This window comes from Trichechus manatus, unplaced genomic scaffold (genome assembly GCF_000243295.1).
Source record: "Trichechus manatus latirostris isolate Lorelei unplaced genomic scaffold, TriManLat1.0 scaffold00098, whole genome shotgun sequence".
Classification (NCBI taxonomy): domain Eukaryota; kingdom Metazoa; phylum Chordata; class Mammalia; order Sirenia; family Trichechidae; genus Trichechus; species Trichechus manatus.
Genome location: NW_004444034.1, coordinates 1,919,202 through 1,938,827, shown reverse-complemented (window position 1 = coordinate 1,938,827; position 19,626 = coordinate 1,919,202). Strand labels below are relative to the sequence as shown.

The window sequence follows — 19,626 nt, the reverse complement described above, 5'->3', positions numbered from 1 at the left end:
TTACAACATACAGGAAAATCACACAGTACCAGGAATCATGGCCTAGCCAAATTGGTACACACATTTTTTGGGGGACATAATTCAAACCATGACACCATTTACACACCTTGAACAAGTTACTAGATCTCTCTGGGCTATAGTTTCCTCATCTGTAAAAAGGGGCTAATGATAGTCTCTATATCATAGGATTGTAATGAGGATTAAACGAGTGTTAAGTCTTAAGACAGTGCCCAATGCATGGTAAGTACTATATAAATGTTTGCTGTTGCTATTTTTAGCATATGCAAGAACTTTGCATGTATTATCTTGTTGAATCCTGATGATAACGCAATGAGGGAAACGCCGTTACTGTCAACTCATTTCCTAGACAGGGAAACTGAGGCTCATAGAAGTTAAGTGAGGAAGATAGAATTCAACTCCAGGTCCATCTGAGTCCAGATTATGAGCTTAACTATTATAGTTCACTGTCTGTCAGTATGTGCTGGGCAAGATACTGAGGGGAGACAAAGACGGATTTGACATGGGTCATTTTTTTCAGGGAGTATAGGAGTCCCTGGGTGGTGCAAATGGTTAAGTGCCTGGCTACTAACTGAAAGGCTGATGGTACGAACCAACTCAGAGGTGCCTCAGAAGAAAGGCCTGGCAATCTGCTTCCAAAAGGTCACAGCTTTGAAAACTCTATAGAACACAGTTCTACTCTGAAACACATGGGGTCGCCATGAGTCGAAAATGACTCGACAGCACCTGTAAGCAAAGTCATCCATCCCTGTGTGTAATGGCACATAGAACTGCTGAGATGATATGTTCTCATCCCAGCGAGATTCTGAGTGCTGGAGTGTAATTAGAACTAATCCACATTGAGGATGACAGTAACATTTCACCATGCTAATGCAGTTTTTAAAATGAAAAACATCATCTTGTTTTCTAAATACAGGAAATTCATGAGGAAGGTAATGCTCTTTTCATTTTATAGATTAGGAAACTGAATCACAGAGTGGTTGCACAACTTTTTCCAAGTCATACGGCTTGAGAGTGTTGGAGCTGGAAGTTAAAATCAGAGAGTTTGACTTCATACTTTGGGACTTTAATTACTATTCTATACCATTTCCCTCAACTGGTGTGCAGAAGCAGTCTGTGTAAAGTTACAAATAGTAGATTTTTCTTTACGGTCAAAGTGGTTTCAAAAGGAAAGAATTTAATTGCCCTGTCCATCCCGTTTGTGGGCAGGGCCTGGGTCTGGGAACATGAACATGACCCAGAGTACCTGAGGTCTGTGGAAATAAGCCCCATAATATGGCAACTTGGGGGGATGTGCTAGTTTATCAACAGTTGGCTATTTTAGTTCCCTTTTCAAGATTAAGATTTCTATAAAAGTCATACAATATGTGATTCTTAGAACCAGTATGGAATTTTGTCACTAACTGCTGGGAAAAGCCTGTTCAAAAAATGTGGAGTGGTTAAAATCCGTTATTCCATTTGGCATTCATCTTTATCCAATAATCTCAGGACTTTAAATAAAAAGCATAGAATCTATGAGCTTGTTTTTTGAAAGTAGGATCTGCATTCTTTCAATGTTGGCTGAAGGGACTAAAGAAAGATTTTTATAGTCTTATGACTATTATAATTACTTGTTTGCATGAATGTATTTTCTTCATTTAATCATCTCCCAAGCATATTAGCACAATACCTAGGTACCTAATGAAAGTGTTGGAACATGGCTAGTTAGAGGATTTGTCCTTAAGCTTCTTTGACAATCTCTGTGTTAAATTTTCGCGGTCTAAAGTGGCAAGTGAAGAGAAGAGGGCCTCCACCTCAGTCATCGGCCTGGCTTGCTCCCCATGTCTGTAGGCTTTTGCTTTTATCGCACTTCTGAGATGCCCCCAACAGCGCCTTGAAGCCATCTCTTAAATATGCTGTTTTAGGATGCAGTTAAGAACACAAAAAGACCCCAAAATGTACATTTTCAAGCCTGTCATTCTACTTTTCATCGGATAGTTAAGAAATAAAGTGTAATTTATTTAAAATATATGCATTAAATTAAGAATCATTGTTACTGCACCAGGGGAGGAACAGAACATTTTAATGAATTTGAATTGGCTAAAGGGAAGGTTTAGATCCTTAAGGAAAGAGGAATTTTAAATAGTGTCTCACAGTGTGAATCATTTATGAGTGTTGTATTTGATGCAGAGGAAGTGAAATTTTCAAAAAAGCCACAAATCTCCAAGAATACCCCCTTAGTCACCAGCATATTGCTTCTTCCTCAAAAGGCAAATATCTGACACCTTCCTGTTTGTGCTGCAGCTAGATAATGTACCATATACTGAAAATGGCTGTATATACATTACACCCACCTCCAGACTTACCAATGGTTACTTGGACCTTATGCAAACTACATTTTCCCTGACGTAAATCTGAAACGTAGACTCTTCTGCAGCCTCTTGGAAATTGCTAAATGCATTTTTCTTTTGTCACTCGGTAGAAAGAGCACCTTGTCAAGGATCCTGGAAGCGGAAGTGATTCATTCAAAACAAAAAGACAATTTGGGATTGGGGAGGAGGTGGATCTCTTCAGATTGCTCAATTTCAGATTCTCCAGCTGTTGTATAGTTTTATTTTTTCCATGATTTTTTTCCCCTGTACATCAATGAGCTGTGAACAGCTCTAATAAAAGCTAAACCCAAAATTGTATATAAATATTTCTCAATATTTTGGCTTCCAAAATGGATTCAATTCTACTGAAGACTTCATAGAGAGATAGTATTCTTTACTTAAGAGTTAGGACAGGCCAGGAGGAAAGTCAAGTCCTTGGTCTCTGTTATTCCTCTTTAGATGTCCCAGGACTCCAACTGGAAGTCTCAAGATATCTCCTGATCTCCCTCCTCCAGAACTCCCTAGTTCTGCCCAAGTCATCCCCATCTCAGTTAATGGTAACTCCACTCCAAATATAGAGGTACAAAACCTAGTCCTTGGGTTTTTTTCCCCTGTTATACTGCATTTCCAGTCTGTCATGTCAGCTCAACTTTCACAATATAGCTAGAGTTGGACAACTTCCTATTACCTCTTCTGATATTGCCCTGGTCCAGGCTACCATGATCTCACCCGAATTACTGCAGGAGTTTCCTACCTGGTTTCCCTGCTTTGCTTCTGGCCTACCTTCAGTTTATTCTCAGTAACCACAAATGTCCTCTCCAAGCATGTAGTATCATGCCACTGCTCCGTTTGAAACTCTCCCATAACTCACCATCTCACTCAGAATAAACGGCAAATTCTTTACAATGGCCCGCAAGGGCGCTACATGACCTGTTTCCCTTCCTCCCTTATAAGCTTCCCTGCCCTCCCCTCCTAATCCTCTCCTTCTGCTTCCTCCTTGGAGCCATTGCATATACTGATCCTTCTTTCTCAAACACTCTTCCCCCAGATACCTTCCTAGCTTGCTTCCTCACCTTCTTTGGTTCTTTGCCCAAATGGCCCTGGCCAATGTTAATTACTCTTAGACCTAGCGACTGGACCCCTTTCGTTGGGAGACAATTATCCATAGGTCTCTCGAGTTTCTACACAAATTGTTTTCTGAGTAAAGGCATTAACAGCTAGTTTTCTCTGGACTATATTTTCAAGGATTTTGTACAGCAGGTAACCTTGGAAGATAGACACTGCCTCACTTAGGAGCAAAGTTATTTACTTTCCAGGATAATAAAGATAACATCTCCCTCTGGAGCTGTTTTTGGTCAGATTTGTTAGCAGCCCCTCCATAAGACTGGGGCTTCCCAACCTTAGTGTTACTCTCCTGTAATGCACCCCACTATGTGCACAGGCCACCTGGCCCTCATCCATCATCCTGTGAGAATTAGGGCTCAGAGAACTGGCACAATGATGCTACTCTGCCTTCTGCTGTTGCTGTGATTGGTGAATTGTCTTTTGTTTGTGACCCAGGATTCTTGTGTCTTCTGGCAGAATCCATGAAACTGGCAGGCTAACTTGTTTGCTTGGAAGTTGGGTAAAATTTCAGACCCTTCACAGTTCTTAACACGTGTCCTGAGCCTTTGGCTTTAGAGGGATCCACTTTAGCCCTCCTCTGCTGAGACTTTGTTCAAGTGAGTAGTCCAGAGGCACAACTGAAACATATGCCTTCTCTTCTAACCATGCTCTGGGTACCTGGAACTCCAGAATTTTCTCTCCAAACATTCCCAATGTGTTACCAGGCTTGTAGACACCTTCCAATGACTGACGATGCTCCTAGCATGTATATTTCTATTCCTGAGATATGACTGAGAGATGGCTGTTTTGAGGGGGAGGGTGTAGCTTGACCATACAGGCCAGAGAACTGGCTCTCAAGGTGTGGTCCCTCGACCAGCAACATCAACGTCACCTGAAAACTTGTTAGAAATGCAAATTCATAGGCCCTACCCTATACCTACTGAGTCAGAAATTTTGAGAGTGGGGCCACCTATGTTTTAACACAATCTCCAGGTGATTCTGAAGCACACTCACTGGGCTGGGTTGTCAACATGCTTGTGCATAAGGTCTGTATCAGTGCATGATCTGGAGGTGGCCCCCAGTGATTTCAACTCCTGGTGTTCATACCCTTGTATAATTCCCTCCCTACAGTGCAGGCAGGACCTGTGACTTGCTTCTAATCAACAGAATATGACAGTGGCCATTGGGTGTAACTCCCCTTGTTAGGTTATAAAAGATAGGACATCACATGATTATGCTATGTTAATAGACACTCTCCTCGTGGGCTTGATGAAGTAAGCAGCCTTGTGGGAGAAGCCCGTGTGGCAAGGAGCTGAAGTCAGCATCTAGAAACTGCAGATGTTTTCAAAACCTGAGGGCAGCCCACAGCCAACAGCCAGCAAAAAGCTGGGGCCCTCAGTTCTACAGCTGCAAGGAAATGATTCTGCCAACAACCTGAGTGAGCTTGGAAGTGGATTCTTCCCCAGTGAAGCCTGGAGATGAGAATGCATCCTGGCTGACACCTTGATTGCAGCCCTATGAGACACTAAGCAGAGGGCCCAGCCAAGCTGTGTCTGGACTGCAGACCCACAGAAATTCTGAAATAATAAATGTGTGTTGTTTTAAGCTGTGGAGTTTGTGGTAATTTACTTCTCAGCAGCAGAAAACCAAAACAGTGCAGGAGCCTGTGTGGGAAGAGAGGAGAGACTGCAGGCCTTCTTCTGTGCTCTTGCCTCAGACCTTGCAAATGGTAGTGAGGGGCATATCCCAGACCCTTTGTATAAAATTGCACCCCACCCTCTGGCTACACACAAACACACAGGCACTTCCTAGTTCCCTCTCTTCCCTGCTTTGTTTTTCTTGTTAGCAACTATCCCCCTCCAACATGCTATGCTGTTATTGTTGAGTGCCATCAAGTCAATTTTCACTCATAGCGACCCCAAGTGACAGAGTAAACCTGCCCCATAGGGTTTTCTAGGCTGTAATCTTTATGGGAGCAGATTGCCAGGTCTTTTCTCATGTGGAGTAGCTGCTGTGTTGTACCACTGACCTTTTGGTTACCAGCCGAGCGCTTAACTATTACACCACCAGGGCTCCTTTAACGTGCTATATATTTTACTTAAAATTTTTTGCTCATTATCTCTTCCCATCCCACCTCCCCAAATGTAAGTTCATTGAGGCTAGGCATATTTAATTTTCTTGGTCACTACTTACTCTCTAGCACCTAGAACAGAGCTTGACACAAGTAAGGGTTCAATCAATATTTATTGAGTAAATGAATTAAGCTGCAATCTTTGGAAAGTCTACTGGTTCCTTGTAAATGCTTTATTGAAATCAGCATACTGTTCTTACTGTCTTAGCTCAGTATAAGATAGTTGTATGAATGGCGAAAATGAATGGGAAGCAAATAATTAAACAAAGTAGTTAAATAAATGAAAAATTGGCTCCACTCCCTGTCCCCTTCCAATAAAAAAAAAAAGACATCAAACCTGAGTTTACTGTTCTTATAAGACCAAAGGTCATCTACCACTATTATTAATGAGTACAACCCTTAATTTCTACCAGCGGGTCTCTTCTTATTCAATGGCAGCCTTGGTTGCTGTGTGCTTGCGTGTAGCTATGAGCAGGTGCTCACAGAAGGAAACGAGGAAGAAGAAAGAGTCCAGCTTCCCTGTTAATCTGTGCCCTGCTCTCTCTCTTTCTTCCTTTAAACTACAAGGTTTGTGTCTGGCTCAGTCATTTGAGCCCAAGGACTTTCTGCTTTGAGTCAGGCATAAAGTCCAAGGAGTGGTCTGTAGAGTACCCTGGTTGTCTGCCCCAACACAAACGTAGTTTTTTTTTCCTCTGGGTAGCTATTTTCTATTGTTCTCTGTCATTTGTCTCTTAATCCAACCATTTTGGGAGACAACTGGATGCAGCAGAGAGTGCACTGGCCTGGGATCCAGGAGGCTTGGGTTCAGTCTTTATTTTGCCACCACTCTGTCATCACAGACTCATCCCTGCCTCTCTGTCCTCTATTTGCTCACCTTTTGCCCTTCAAGGTCTTGCCCAGGTCATTTTTGAGAGACCCAGTTAAATTCCTTCAACATGTGTTGCTCTATTATTTTTTTACATTATGTTATTTAAGCTATGTTTGGATGAAAGTGAAAATTCCATTTCCGATGCTTGAAAAGCTTGCAGCCACCTTAGGTATTTTCATTTTCTAATGTAATCCCTAAAATTTTATTCTAGATGCTGATACTTCTCATTTAAGGAATGACTACATACAACATAGGCTATTTCTCTAGTCTGAGGAGATGACTGTGGTCACATGGGGAGAAGTCAAGATGAAGAAAATAGCAGCAAGCAAAGGTTCTGTCATTAAAAGGAGGTCTAGCTTAGTGGTGAAGAGCATGGACGTTGACACACAGATTTGGATCCATGTCATTGTTCAATCACTTCTTGGCTATGTGACTTTTAATTTAACCAAGTCTCAGATTGCTTTTCTACAAAATGGTGAAAATGGTGGCGACCCAGTGGGTTTTGTGACAGTTGAGTGGCATGATGCATGTGAAGTGCTTATCACAGTCATTGGTACTAATTAGGATAATTGAAGGAAAAAAAGTAAGATTAATTTATTAATTTCTCATGAAATATGCATTGAGTACCCCTCTGTGTCCAGCTCTGCACTAGATGCTAGGATAAAAGGTAAACAAACCAAAATCCTTTCTTTGTGAGCTCACCACCCTATTTTTGTTGTACAGTTAGGTGTCAAGCTACTATTTTTAATGCATTCTTTTATCAGAAAATTCTTTGGGTTTTGTACGCCACCTACCACAAAATTAAAAATAGCTTTCTGGAGCTAAGGAAAGGCAAGTAGGTTGAATATAGAAATAAGCGTACAAGTTGATGGAATTTGGACATCCGGCCCATATACAAAGTTCTCTCCTGAAGCATAAATTTCACCTACTAAAACACACTGAAATTTTGCTAACCAAAGGATAAATATTTGAAATGGTGACTGCATTTTGCCCTTCTTTATTTACATGAGTGAAATCCTGAAGATATGCATAGCAGTAGTGAAAATTAGACTTACAAAATAATGCCATGTGTTGGTGTTTGGACGGATTTTGAGAATGAACAAGTTAAATTTTTTGCAATGTTTCAATTGCTTCTCTCACAGTAATTTAATAAAGCATTGGGGGGGAAGTGCTGGCAGTGCTTATCATTTCAGGTAGCATATCTTATTTCTGGTCTTTGTGACTTGGATGTTGATTAGCAGTGCAGTCTTGCTGAAGGAGCGCAAAGCCCACAGAGACAGGTACATGTTCTGGATGACAGGACTTTGAAAATCCCGGTGTCTGTTGCTTAGTAGCATGGTTGGAATTTCTGAGTGTCCTGAAAAGCTTCTAATGACAAGTGGAGATTTCTGCTTCTGCTATTTTAGGTGTTTGAAAAGATAAATAAGGCACAAATGAAAAAGTTTATTGTATTATGTGTGTATATATGTATGTATATATGTATGTGTGTATATATGTATGTATATGTGCATATATGTATATGAAGGAGCCCTGGTGGTGCAATGGTTAAGCACTTGGCTACTAACTGGAAGGTTGGTGGTTCAAACCCACCAGTGGTTCTTGGCAATCTGTTCCCTTGAAGATTACAGCCTAGGAAACCCAATGGGGGCAGTTCTTCTCTGTCCTATAGGGTCGCTATGAGTCGGAATTGACTTACGTCATGACACACAACAATATATATGTATATACGGAGCCCTGGTGGTGCAAACGATTAAGCAGGCAGCTTGAACCCACCCAGTGGCTCCACGGGAGAAAGACCTGGAGATCTGCTTCCATAAAGATTACAGCCAAGAAAACCATATAGGGCAGTTTTTCTCTATGATGTGGGGTTACTATGAGTCAAAATTGACTTGATGGCATCCAACAACAACATTTATGTATATAAAAAAGCGACCCCATCACTTTCTATCCTCCTTACTCTGCCTTATTTTTCTTCCTAGTACTATGTCATTTTATATTATGCATAACTATTTATTTGTTTTCTCATTCTTCAGGCTAGCATTTAAGCTGCTTGAGGGCAGGGACTTTGACCATTTTCTTCATTTCTTCTATCCCTAGTATCTAGAGCAACTACTGGCACATGGAAGGCACTCCATAAGTACTTGTGGAAGAAGAAAAATAAATGAATGAATAGTATGAGTGGATAACATCGTATCTAAATCATATCTAACCCTGGATGGGGGTAGGGGTAGAGGGGTGAACATTTCAGCTTTTGTTAAGAAAATGTTTTTTATTTTTGTTTATTTTTTAATTATTATAGCTCCTCATAAAAGCTCCTAAAATTAAAGTGGTAGAGTGATAGAATTTTTAGTACCCTTTCACTGTTGTTAAATGTTGCTCCAAACATATTGTATATCACAGTAGGGACACTGCATGACTAATCAGTGTTTGAGAATTCCTTAATTGACATAGATGAGCTGGATCTCAAATTCCTTTCTGTTTTCCATATTAACATATTGTTGATGTTGCAGCTGTCCAGTTGGCCCTTGACTCATGGCGACCCCACGCACAATGTTATGATCCATAGAGTTTTCATTGGCAGATTTTTTGGAAGTAGATTGCCAGGCCTTTCTTCCTAGTCTCTCTTAGTCTAGATGCTTCACTGAAACCTGTCCAGCATATGGCAGTGTGCAGGTGGTGGCTGCGTTTGAGGTACACTGGCCAAGAATCAAAACTGGGTGTCCTGCATGGAAGGTGATAATTCTACAGCTGAACCACCATTGCCCCCATATTAAACTTAGAAGGTGAATTTTTCCTTGTAAATTTATTGTCCCTGTTTAAAGAGAAATTAGTAGTACTGTCAGTTATGATTCTCTTGCATCACATAAAATGTTATGTTTAAGTTGAGCCTTATGAAATTGCCAGTATTTGACTACTTTTTGCCTACAAAAACACAATTTTGAACGGTTCAACCTGAAGCATGTTTGACTTCCATTTTAAGCCTATTATTTTCTTAATTCATAGCATTTGTGCACTGAAACAAGAAATACAGTCCAACCGAGTGAATGGCATGTCTTTTATTTTCAGAGGTTATGAAAGTAAAAATATTTGCATATTTTCTATTCCATACAACTAAATTCTCCCTGCATGCAATGTGTCCAAAAGTTAATTTTACGAACTATGTCTATAGTTCAAATGACTTCTCACAAAGTAAAAAACAGAAAAAAAAAAGGCTGCCCATAGCAACTACTCAGTTACCATTACTAGAGTGGATTCCAGCCAGCTTAGTCATGTTTTTTGCCTCACAGTTTTAGAAGCGGTGAAGAGGTTGATTAAAGACTGTATACTTTGGATGATACACATTAGAAACATTCTAATTCCAGCATATGTAAACTTTATTGCATTTTCTACTGCCATTGAGCTTTATTATGTGTTTGAAATTGGACTATGCTGTACCTAAACCAAGCATTTTTTCATGAAATATGCTCAGGATATATGTCTACTCCTAAGACAAGATTTATTATAAGAGATGCTAGAATTTGACTTCTGGTTATACTGAATTTTTTGGAAGATCAAGTAAAACTATCAAATAATGTTTAAAAGATGACTTTCTTTCTCTAGAAGATTTTTATGTATCTTTGGAATCTAAGCTGTCAAACTGCAAAGTGGCCAATAGATTGCTAAGCACCTGATGTGTAGCTTTTGTATGGTACCACGTTCCCATGAAAAATATGTGTAAATTAGGAACTAGAAATATACTATATTAGTTATGGAGCCCTAGTGGTGCAGTGGTTAAGAGCTCAGCCACTAACCAAAAGGTTGGCAGTTCGAATCCACCAGCCGCTCTTTGGAAACCTCATGGGGCAGTTCTGTTCTGTCCTGTATTGAAGCAACGGATTTGGTTTTTTGATATTAGTTATATCATCATAGTTAGTAATAGTGTATTTAAAACCTACTATTTGCATATGAATCTGTGCCTGGTGCAGCATAAGGCCCTGAGACCAAGAAGGGAATTCTGAGCTTTTTTTTTTTTACAAAATAATAAACGGAGACTCAGAGATCATACCCAAAATTCAAGAGCTGGGCCTCACCAATAGCATTTCTTTCCACCAGTCTTGAAACTGTGTATTAGAATGGTAGCTTTTGTTGGTTATTTTATTTATTTAACAAAACCTTACATAGTGTAGAGTTTGATATGGTCCATGCAATGTTTATACGATTCTTATTGTTTAAGACTGGACTCATAATAAGGCATTTAATTTTCCATAAATTTAATTCTGGAAATTAAAACTTTTTTTAAAGACAGAAATGAGATTGAACATGTGCCACAATCAGTGGGTATAAGTTGAATGAATAGAATTGTATCCTGTAATTCAGACTACAGTCTTTATCACATAATTTGCCTTGGATGTCTGTAACCCCTATTGGATTTAGATTTAGCATGATGTGAACACGTAATGCATTTTAATAAATACTAAATAATTAGAGCATGACACTCATCCAATGATTTGAGGCATTCTGTCTCCTCTCAGTCAACACCGCCCTCCCCATATTGTAGAATGCATGGAAAGTGTTGCCACTGGGACTTATGGTAGCACATGATTTATGTCCAAGTTTAGAGAGTTTATCAGGACCCCTAGTGGCACAGTGGTTAAGTGCTTGGCTGCTAACCAAAAGGTTGGTGGTTCAAACCTACCAGCTGCTCTTCAGGAGAAAGATGTGGCAGTCTGCTTCTGTAAAGATTTACAGCCTTGGAAACCTATAGGGCTGTTCTACCTTGTCCTATAGAATCACTGTGAGTTAGAACCAACTTGATGGCAATGGATTTGGTTTGGTTTTTTAGAGTTTATAAGATTGTGTAGACAGTGTTAACAAAGGGTTTGTCAAGTTTCTCTGGAGATTCTAAAATGAAAATCATTTCTATTTAAGTTACTGTCCCAATATATTAATTTTATTTGGTGCAGGTACCAGTTTAAGGCCAAGTACTTTTCCAGACAGAGCTGGATTAAGGAGTGAAAGAGAGCTACTTCTAACCAAAAAATCAAACCAAACCCATTGCTGTCTAATCGACTCCGACTTATAGCGACCCTATAGGACAAGGTTGAACTGCCCCATAGGATTTCCAAGGAGCAGCTGGTGGATTCGAACTGCTGACCTGGTGGTTAGCAGCTGAGCTCTTAACCGCTGTACCACCAGGGCTCCAAGCTTCTTCCAGTGGAGGGCTAATCTGTAAGGGATGTAAACTATCAGTGGAATTGGATATATAGTACCAATTAAGTCAAGGTTGTACATGTGACTTCGTATATTATTGGTAGAATTCGTTCATCTCTCTCCTATTTTGTGCAGTAGAAATTGCTTATTTCGAATTTAAAGATGAGCCGGGGGAAAAAAAAATCATTTATGGTCCCTACTGCCTTCTAAGGTAAAGTGGATCCTGGCAACTGGATATTTGATCTTTACTGAAGACAAACAAAGCCTTATCCTTAGCCTAATGGCTTTTGAAATTCAGGACAATGTTAAGGTTAGGGGCTAGGGTGTGTCGATGTCAATACAGAAGCTGAGATAGAACTAAGTTGTTCTTCTTAAGAAAGGGAACATGAGAGGGTGTGGAGAGCGTAAGGGAAAATGTGGAGAGCAGGGAGGAAAGGACCCAGAAAAGGAGATTCCTGGAGGGAGAAAAAGAAATAGAGAGGGAGAGAGAAGAAGACTGGCGCTAAGGAGAGAAACGTAGGACACGGATGCTTCTAATGGTGATTTTTCCAGGAAATACTGTAAACCATATCCTAGCCATGAGTTGGAGTGGACTCAACAGCAACAGGTTTAATTTTGGTGTTTTTTAGTCTCCCTAGGAGTCCTTGGGAGCCCTGGTGGTGCAGTAGTTAAGAGCTATGGCTGCTAACCAAAACATCAGCAGTTTGAATCCACCAGCTGCTCCTTGGAAACTCTATGGGGCAATTCTACCCTGTCCTTATAGGGTCGCTATGAGTCGGAATAGACTCGACAGCAACGAGTTTGCTTTTTTTTTTTAGGAGTCCTTGGGTGGTGCAAACAGTTAACATACTTGACTGCTAACCAAAAGGTTGGAAGCTTGAGTCCACCCAGAGGCATCTCAGAAGAAAGGCCTAGTGATCTACTTCTGAAAAATCAGCCATTGAAAACCCTATGGAGCACAGTTCTACTCTGACATGCATGGGGTCACCAAGAGTTGGAATCGACTTGAAGGCAACTGCTAAGTCTTCCCTATGATATAGTTAGTAAATTCTGCATTGCTCATTAGATTTTGTTGTGGGAGAGCTCGAAGGAAAAGAGGTGACTGGAGAGCTGATAGATAATTTACAAAACAGGAAATAGGTGTACAATTTCTCCCCACTTCTTTTAAACAAATATTGAGCAAGTATTTAAAGACTGTCAATGTGAGGTGTGCAAATGAACAATGTGCTTTGGGTGCCCATTCTTTTTCCAGCTGTCCTGGTGTGGAGGTCCCAACATGATGAAGAATTAGGGAGGGGGGAACTGCAACCCACTCCCATGAGTTTGCAGTGAAATCAAAAACCTTGGATTGGCAACACCTGTTCCAGTTATTTTAACCAGACTAATAAAAATCTTATCCATAGGAATAAAAGCTGCAATAATTTGGGGGCATTTTCTCCTATAATGCACATGCAGCCTGCTCTGCTTAACGAGTTTAAAGTGATTTAGTTGAAAACATGTCGATATTCTTGTGTTGCTTAAAAAAAAGTATTCTGCACGCTGCAAGTCGTTACTAAACTAAACTTGAAAAATGCTAATTTCCTTCCCTGAAGTGCCACCTCCCCTAGTCTTCACTGATAGCCTGCGAGGATTTGAAATATTGATGAGTATGAATCCATTTATCTTGAAATTTCACTGACCTTTTAATAGAGAGTATTTTTAGCTTTATTGAGAATCTAGGCCGAGAAATCACCTATAGAAATATCAAATTATGTGGGTATCCTTTCAGTTTTACAGAATTTAAGACAGACTCTGAAAAACAAATATTTGTGTCATCGTTAGTCTTGTACTAATAAAGTAGTAAAAGGTCACTTTTAAGTAAGTTGCCAGTAGGGATTGTGCAATTTAAAAGCATATCCTTCTTGCAAAATCTAACTTTAATACAAATATATATATATAATAATTCTGATAATTGTCTTTTTAGGGCCTGTGTAAATATTATCATTGTGCTATTAAAGTATTCCAACATCCTAACAGATAAGGTAGAAGCTGCTGCTGATACTTTAGCTTTTTGAGCTGTGAAATATATTCATCAACAGATTGGTGAAATGCACTCTTGGCCAGACTTGATGACTAACTCACCAAGACCATTTTCTCTGACTCTCCATTCCCCAATCCCACCTTCTAATTTCTCATGTTAGAGACTTTGCTCAGGTGGTTTCTTCCACCGTGAATGCTGTTCCTCCTCATTTCAACTTGCCAGATGTCATCCATGCTACTGTCAATGAACTGATTTTCTCACTGGAAATAATCCTTCGCTCTTCTCATCTCCCACAGCATTTTGAATTGGTTTTATGGCCTTAGGAACACCATCATAATTTAGAGTGGAAAGGAACTTAACAAGTGGTTTGATAAAATCTCATTTTGTAGATGAAAGCACTCTGAGGGATCAGAGGACTACCTAGGATAAATATCTTAAAAGTGGAGCACTCGAACAAAACTCATTGTCATCGAGTCAATTCTGACTCATAGCAACCCTATAGGACAGAGTAGAACTGCCCCATAGGGTTTCCAATGTGCAGCTAGTGGATTCAAACTGCTGACCTTTAGGTTAGCAACCAACCACTTAACCACTTGTGCTACCAGGGCTCCCAAGAAGTTGGGTTTTCTGTCTTTGTAACCTTGAGATCCTTCCCCTGCACCAGTCTTTCACCTTCTCCCCTACATTGCCGTTGTTCATACATACGTCTTATTTAGAAGACTATATGGGGAGTTATTTTTAATTTAAAAGTTAATATCTTATTCACTAAAGTTACATATTCAGAAAACTTATACTTTTAAGTTTAGCTTGGAAATCTTATTGTGTTAATAAAATCAGTGAATGTTAATAATCTCTTTTAAACGAACATTGAATAGTGTGATATTCAAATAGTTTGATATTAACTGGTATACAAATTTAATTTCATTTTTTAGTATTACTTCAACTTTCTGACTAACAAACCCTCCGAAGTACTTAAATATTTCTTATAAATTTAAAAGTTAAATCTGGTGAATCTACAATCCTCTTAACTGTTTCAATATTATTTATAAGTTTAGTAAGATTTCCACTTAAAATCACAAATGTAAATCAATTACCAATTAATGGTATGCCGTGAAGTCAACGCTTATTTAAAGTGAATCTTTTCTGCTCTCGTGCACTATACCATTGTTTGAGCATTCTAAGAAAAATTCAGAAATAGTTTTGAAGAGGCCTGTGTTCCCCTGGGGAACAGCGTGTTCTGCACAATCTAGTCAAGGGAGGATGTTTGGAAACCATTTTGATGTGGAAAGTCACTTTCTACCGGGGGTCTGAGCACACCTGAATGCACCACTTGACTTGACTCTGATGCTGTCCTGCCCCTCCTTGTTCATCACCGTTGGTCCCTAGCTCTGGTTACTGTAGTTCATCAGTTCATGCTCTGTCACGCGGATAACCCTTATACTCAGAGTCTTTGGGAGTCATAAAATTTCTCAGTTAACCTCTGTCTTTTTAAATAACTGCCGCACAGCCCTAGTTTATTTCTATGTAATTATTAGTTAATCACATACAGTACTATAAGCCAGCTTGACTCCTTTGTGGAGTGGAGGTGGAAGGGAGGGAAGGAGGGTAAAGAAAGACAAGCCTGCACTTTTACATTTTCAAAGGCAGGTTTCTTTGAAAGTGGATCTTCTCTCAGAATTGCCCACCACCTGCTTTGGTTAATTGGACATCATTAGTGCCAAGCGTGGTTTATAAATTTTTTCAATTGAGTAAAGATTTATTTACTTTGAAAGTCCTGAAATTACATAAGAATTTGTAAATTAAATGTGGTACATAATTTTTTAATACGTATTTACAGTATATGTATAGCTGTTCAGCCATTTCTTGACCAGAGAACATAAAGAAGAGTGTTAATTACCCTATTCTTGAAGAATTCAACTTACAATTGAAAACATGAAGTGGGACTGTTAACCTTTGTATACACCACTTTAATTGTTTCCCAGTCTTTCTAATGATACATTTGGGTATCGAGAATGTTTTCTATTCACTTGCTCAGAGTTCTTTCAAATAAAGGAACAGAATCACACCAGCTTCCTGCTCTGGGCGCCCACGGAATCAAAGCCAAATGACTTGCTATTACCTTAGCCCTTTATGTTTGCTGAATGTTTTTCAATACATTTCACTGTGAGTATTCACAGTACTTTCTGATGGTGTGACGGAGGCTGGTGCTGCTTGTTTGCTGTTGTGCAGATTACAAAGCTAGAACTAGGAGAGAGGAAGAAATGATGGGTTACAGTCATCTTAGAAGTTGGGTTCAAGCCTACAGTTTCTTTGTCTCTTTAGGAACTGGGAAGGGGAATAATCTGACTACAGTCTGATTCATCAAGTAATGAATATAGTGTTATAATTAATTTATTTATATACCGAAGTAATTAATTTGTTAGCTAAGTAATTGAGTAGCAAACCTGATAATATGTGATCTAAATGATTAGCATAAGGAACTATCTTAGTTATCTAGTGCTGCTATAACAGAAATACCATAAGTGGATGGCTTTTACAAACAAAATTTATTCTCTCACAGTCTAGGAGGCTAGAACTCTGAATTCAGGGTGCCAGCTCCAGGGGAAGGCTTTCTTTCTCTGTCAACTCTAGGGGTAGGTCCTTGTCATCAATCTTCCCTTGGCCTAGGAGCTTCTCAGTGCAGGGACCCCAGGTCCAAAGGACATGCTGTGCTCCTGGCACCTCTTTCTTGTTGGTATGAGGTCCCCATCCTCTCTGTTAGATTCTCTCTTTTATATCTCAAAAGAGATCAACTCAAGATACAACCTAATCCTGTAGATTGAGTCATGCCTCATTAACATAACTGCCTCCAATCCTGCTTCATTAACATCATAGAAGTTAGAATCTACAACACATAGGATAATCACATCAGATAACAAAATAGTGGACAACCACACAATACTGGGAATCATGGCCTCGCCAAATTGATATACATTTTTGGGAGACACAATTCAATCCATAACAGGAACTATGCCAAGTCCAAAATTCAGGAGGACTGAGGTCAGAATACCAAATAGCTCTTCAGGAGGATTTAGGAATAACTAAGAGAACTGAGTACCAGACCTATCCGAGAGAACCCAGATAACGAAGAAGTAGGCAGTTGGAGAGTTCAAAGATAGTGTCAAGAGGCAAACTAGCTATTTTACCGTATTATGTTCATGTTGATTTTCTAGACAGACTAGAAAGGAAACTGACCCAAGGCTTAACCAGCATCATGGGATTTAAGTATCAAACTATGCATAGATATTGAATTTGGGTGTTTTATTCTAGTACTGAGTACAGACCTAGATTGAAACAAATGTTATTTTATGATGATATTCATTTATTTGTAAACATGAGGAACATCTGCTCTGTGCTAGACACTGTGTAGATTCTGAGGATACAGTGATGACCAGATGCTCACTTTTATCAGCCCAGATTTTTATAAGCATCCAGACTACATCAGTTTACCTTGACATGGTGTGAACCATAGATCTTTGGACAGTTTCTTCTCCCAATTCCCAGGTTTTCAGAGGTCAGGATTTTCCAGGAGAACTGACTGCAGGATCTAAGCAGCTGTGGGACATTAGGCCAAGTCTAAGACAAGACACTGGGTTTCATTTGGAAAGTTGGCTTTGGCCACCCTTCCACAATTGGCTCTTTCTAAGTCATACCTTGGAGTCGGCTTTTATGGGCGAGGTTGCCCGGGACATCCCTGGCTCTAGGGAGGCACTAATGTACTCCTCTGCAGCTGTACTTTCTGGAAACAATTTAACCATAATGAACAAGAGTCACGAGGAAGGCAGGTAGGCATAGGTGCTTAGCCACTACTGGGAACATTTATTAAGCCAGTATTTGTAAATGTGTATTAATCAGCTAGGCATTGTACAAACCAAATTAAACCAAAATTGTGCCTTCTCTAAGGCAGATGTGCAAACATCAAAAGCCCATACAGGCAGATGGGTGGTATGTAAACTGAGCAAATGCACAGCACTTTGTCACTTTTTGTTATGTAAGAGCACAAGCTGCTTTCTTTAGGAGTCGTGAGCTGAAGTCGTGAGCAAAGTGCTGTGGGAGTTGCATTTTTGGAGAGGGTGAGGTAGAGAGGAGTGGCTCCCTCTCTAATAGTCAGGAGAGGACTGTTGAGGGGGTGGTTTTTGAGAATTGGTTGAAGGTAGAAAGTACAGGAACCTGCCATCTGAATGTGTGATGATATTCCAGGCATTGGGTACAGCTTTTTAAAGTAGCCTTTATCTCTGGAGTAAACTGAAACAGAGGACATTAAATAAATTTGACAGAAAAGCTGAGGTCAGGATGTTGGGAGAACTGGTTTAGGTGTCAGACATCATCATCTCTACAAGTTCCTGGCTTTATGACCCAGCACAACTGCTAAGTAAGCACTGCCGTACACGGACTCACTTAATCTTCACAAAAGCAAACTATGTGGTAGGTGACAGCATCTCCATTTCACAGATGAGTAGATGGAGGCCTAGAGAATTTAAGCCAAGTACTTAACCTGTGTGCCGAAAAACAAAACAAAACAAAACAAACCAGTTGATTCTGACTCATAGCAACCCTATGGAACAGAGTAGAACTGCCCCATAGGGTTTCCAAGGAGCGGCTGGTGAATATGAACTACCGACCTTTTGGTTAGCAGCCGAGGTTTTAACCACTGTGCTGCCGGGGCTCCGTAAGTACTCAGAAATTACTCTGTTTGCATGTGTGTTTACATACATGTGTATGAACACATGCACACACATATATGGTGGAGATAAAGAGTGAAAGGAATGTTATTTCTTGAGTGCTCACCCCACATCAATCACTGTGTTATAAACTATAACAAATCTATATTGGTTTTCGAGAGCTGCCATAACAAAGTACCACAAACTGGGTGGCTTAAAACAGCATAAATTTATTCTCTCACAGTGCTGGAGGCTAAAAGTCCAAAATTAAGATGTAGGCAGGGCTAGGCTCCCTCTGAAGGCTGTAGGGAAGAATCTTTCCTTGCCTCTTCTTAGATTCTTGTGGCTCCTGGCAATCCTTCATGCTCCTTGGCTTGTAGCTGCATCACTCCAATTTCTGCCTCCATCTTCAGGTGGCTGTCTTCCCTCTGTGTATGTCTCTCTGTCTCTAAATCTCCTAGTCCTTATAAAATAACCAGTCTTTGGATTTAGGGCCCACCCTAATTCAGTATGACCTCATCCTAACTAATTACATCTGCAAAGATCCTATTTTCAAATAAGGTCACAGTCACAGATACCTAGGTTAGGACTTCAATACACCTTTTTGGAGGACACAATTAAACCCACAACAACAGCCAAAACAACAAATTCCCCTTTTTCGAGGAATTTCCAGTGTAACCGATCTTGTCCCTGGGTGGCATTTGAGTACTAAACCTAAAGGTTGGCAGTTCAAACCCACCTTGTGGTGCTGTGGAAGAAAGGCCTGACGATCTGCCTCTGTAAATATTATAGCCAAGAAACCCTATGAAGCAGTTCCACTGTGTAACTTACGGAGTCAGCATGAGGCAGAATTCACTCCACAGGTTTTTTAAAAATACAATAAATGTTGTATTAAATGAAAATGTGTAAGAATATTTGGAAAGCAACACTAAAGATGCAGGCAGAACACTGAACCACCCAAAAGTAGTGTGAAAGGGTGAGTTTGGGGCCAGAGTTGGGAGGTAAAAATCAGAGCGTATAAATATTTGAAGGAAGCATAGATACATGAAGAATGCCTAGTGAATAGAAGCAAATAATGATGTAGTTGATATTTCTCTGAATGACTCCACTGGAAGATCTTAAGGGAAGTATTTTAATGAAAACAATGAACTGATTTAATGAAAACATTACTAGATTGTTTGAGAATAAAACTGGAAAACATTCATGAAATCTGTGAAGATGACCATGTAGAACAATAACACAAG

The 19,626-nt window shown here is 39.9% G+C and overlaps 1 protein-coding gene across 1 annotated transcript in view; it reads left to right on the top strand.

The window, feature by feature from the left end:
- TPD52L1 (TPD52 like 1) overlaps nucleotides 1–19,626 on the top strand; it is a 106,123-nt gene that overhangs the window by 5,111 nt on the left and 81,386 nt on the right. The window contains exon 2 of the mRNA XM_004382751.1: nucleotides 6,580–6,641. Coding sequence (XP_004382808.1) covers nucleotides 6,580–6,641 — 62 coding nt within the window. The remainder of the gene's footprint in view (nucleotides 1–6,579; nucleotides 6,642–19,626) is intronic.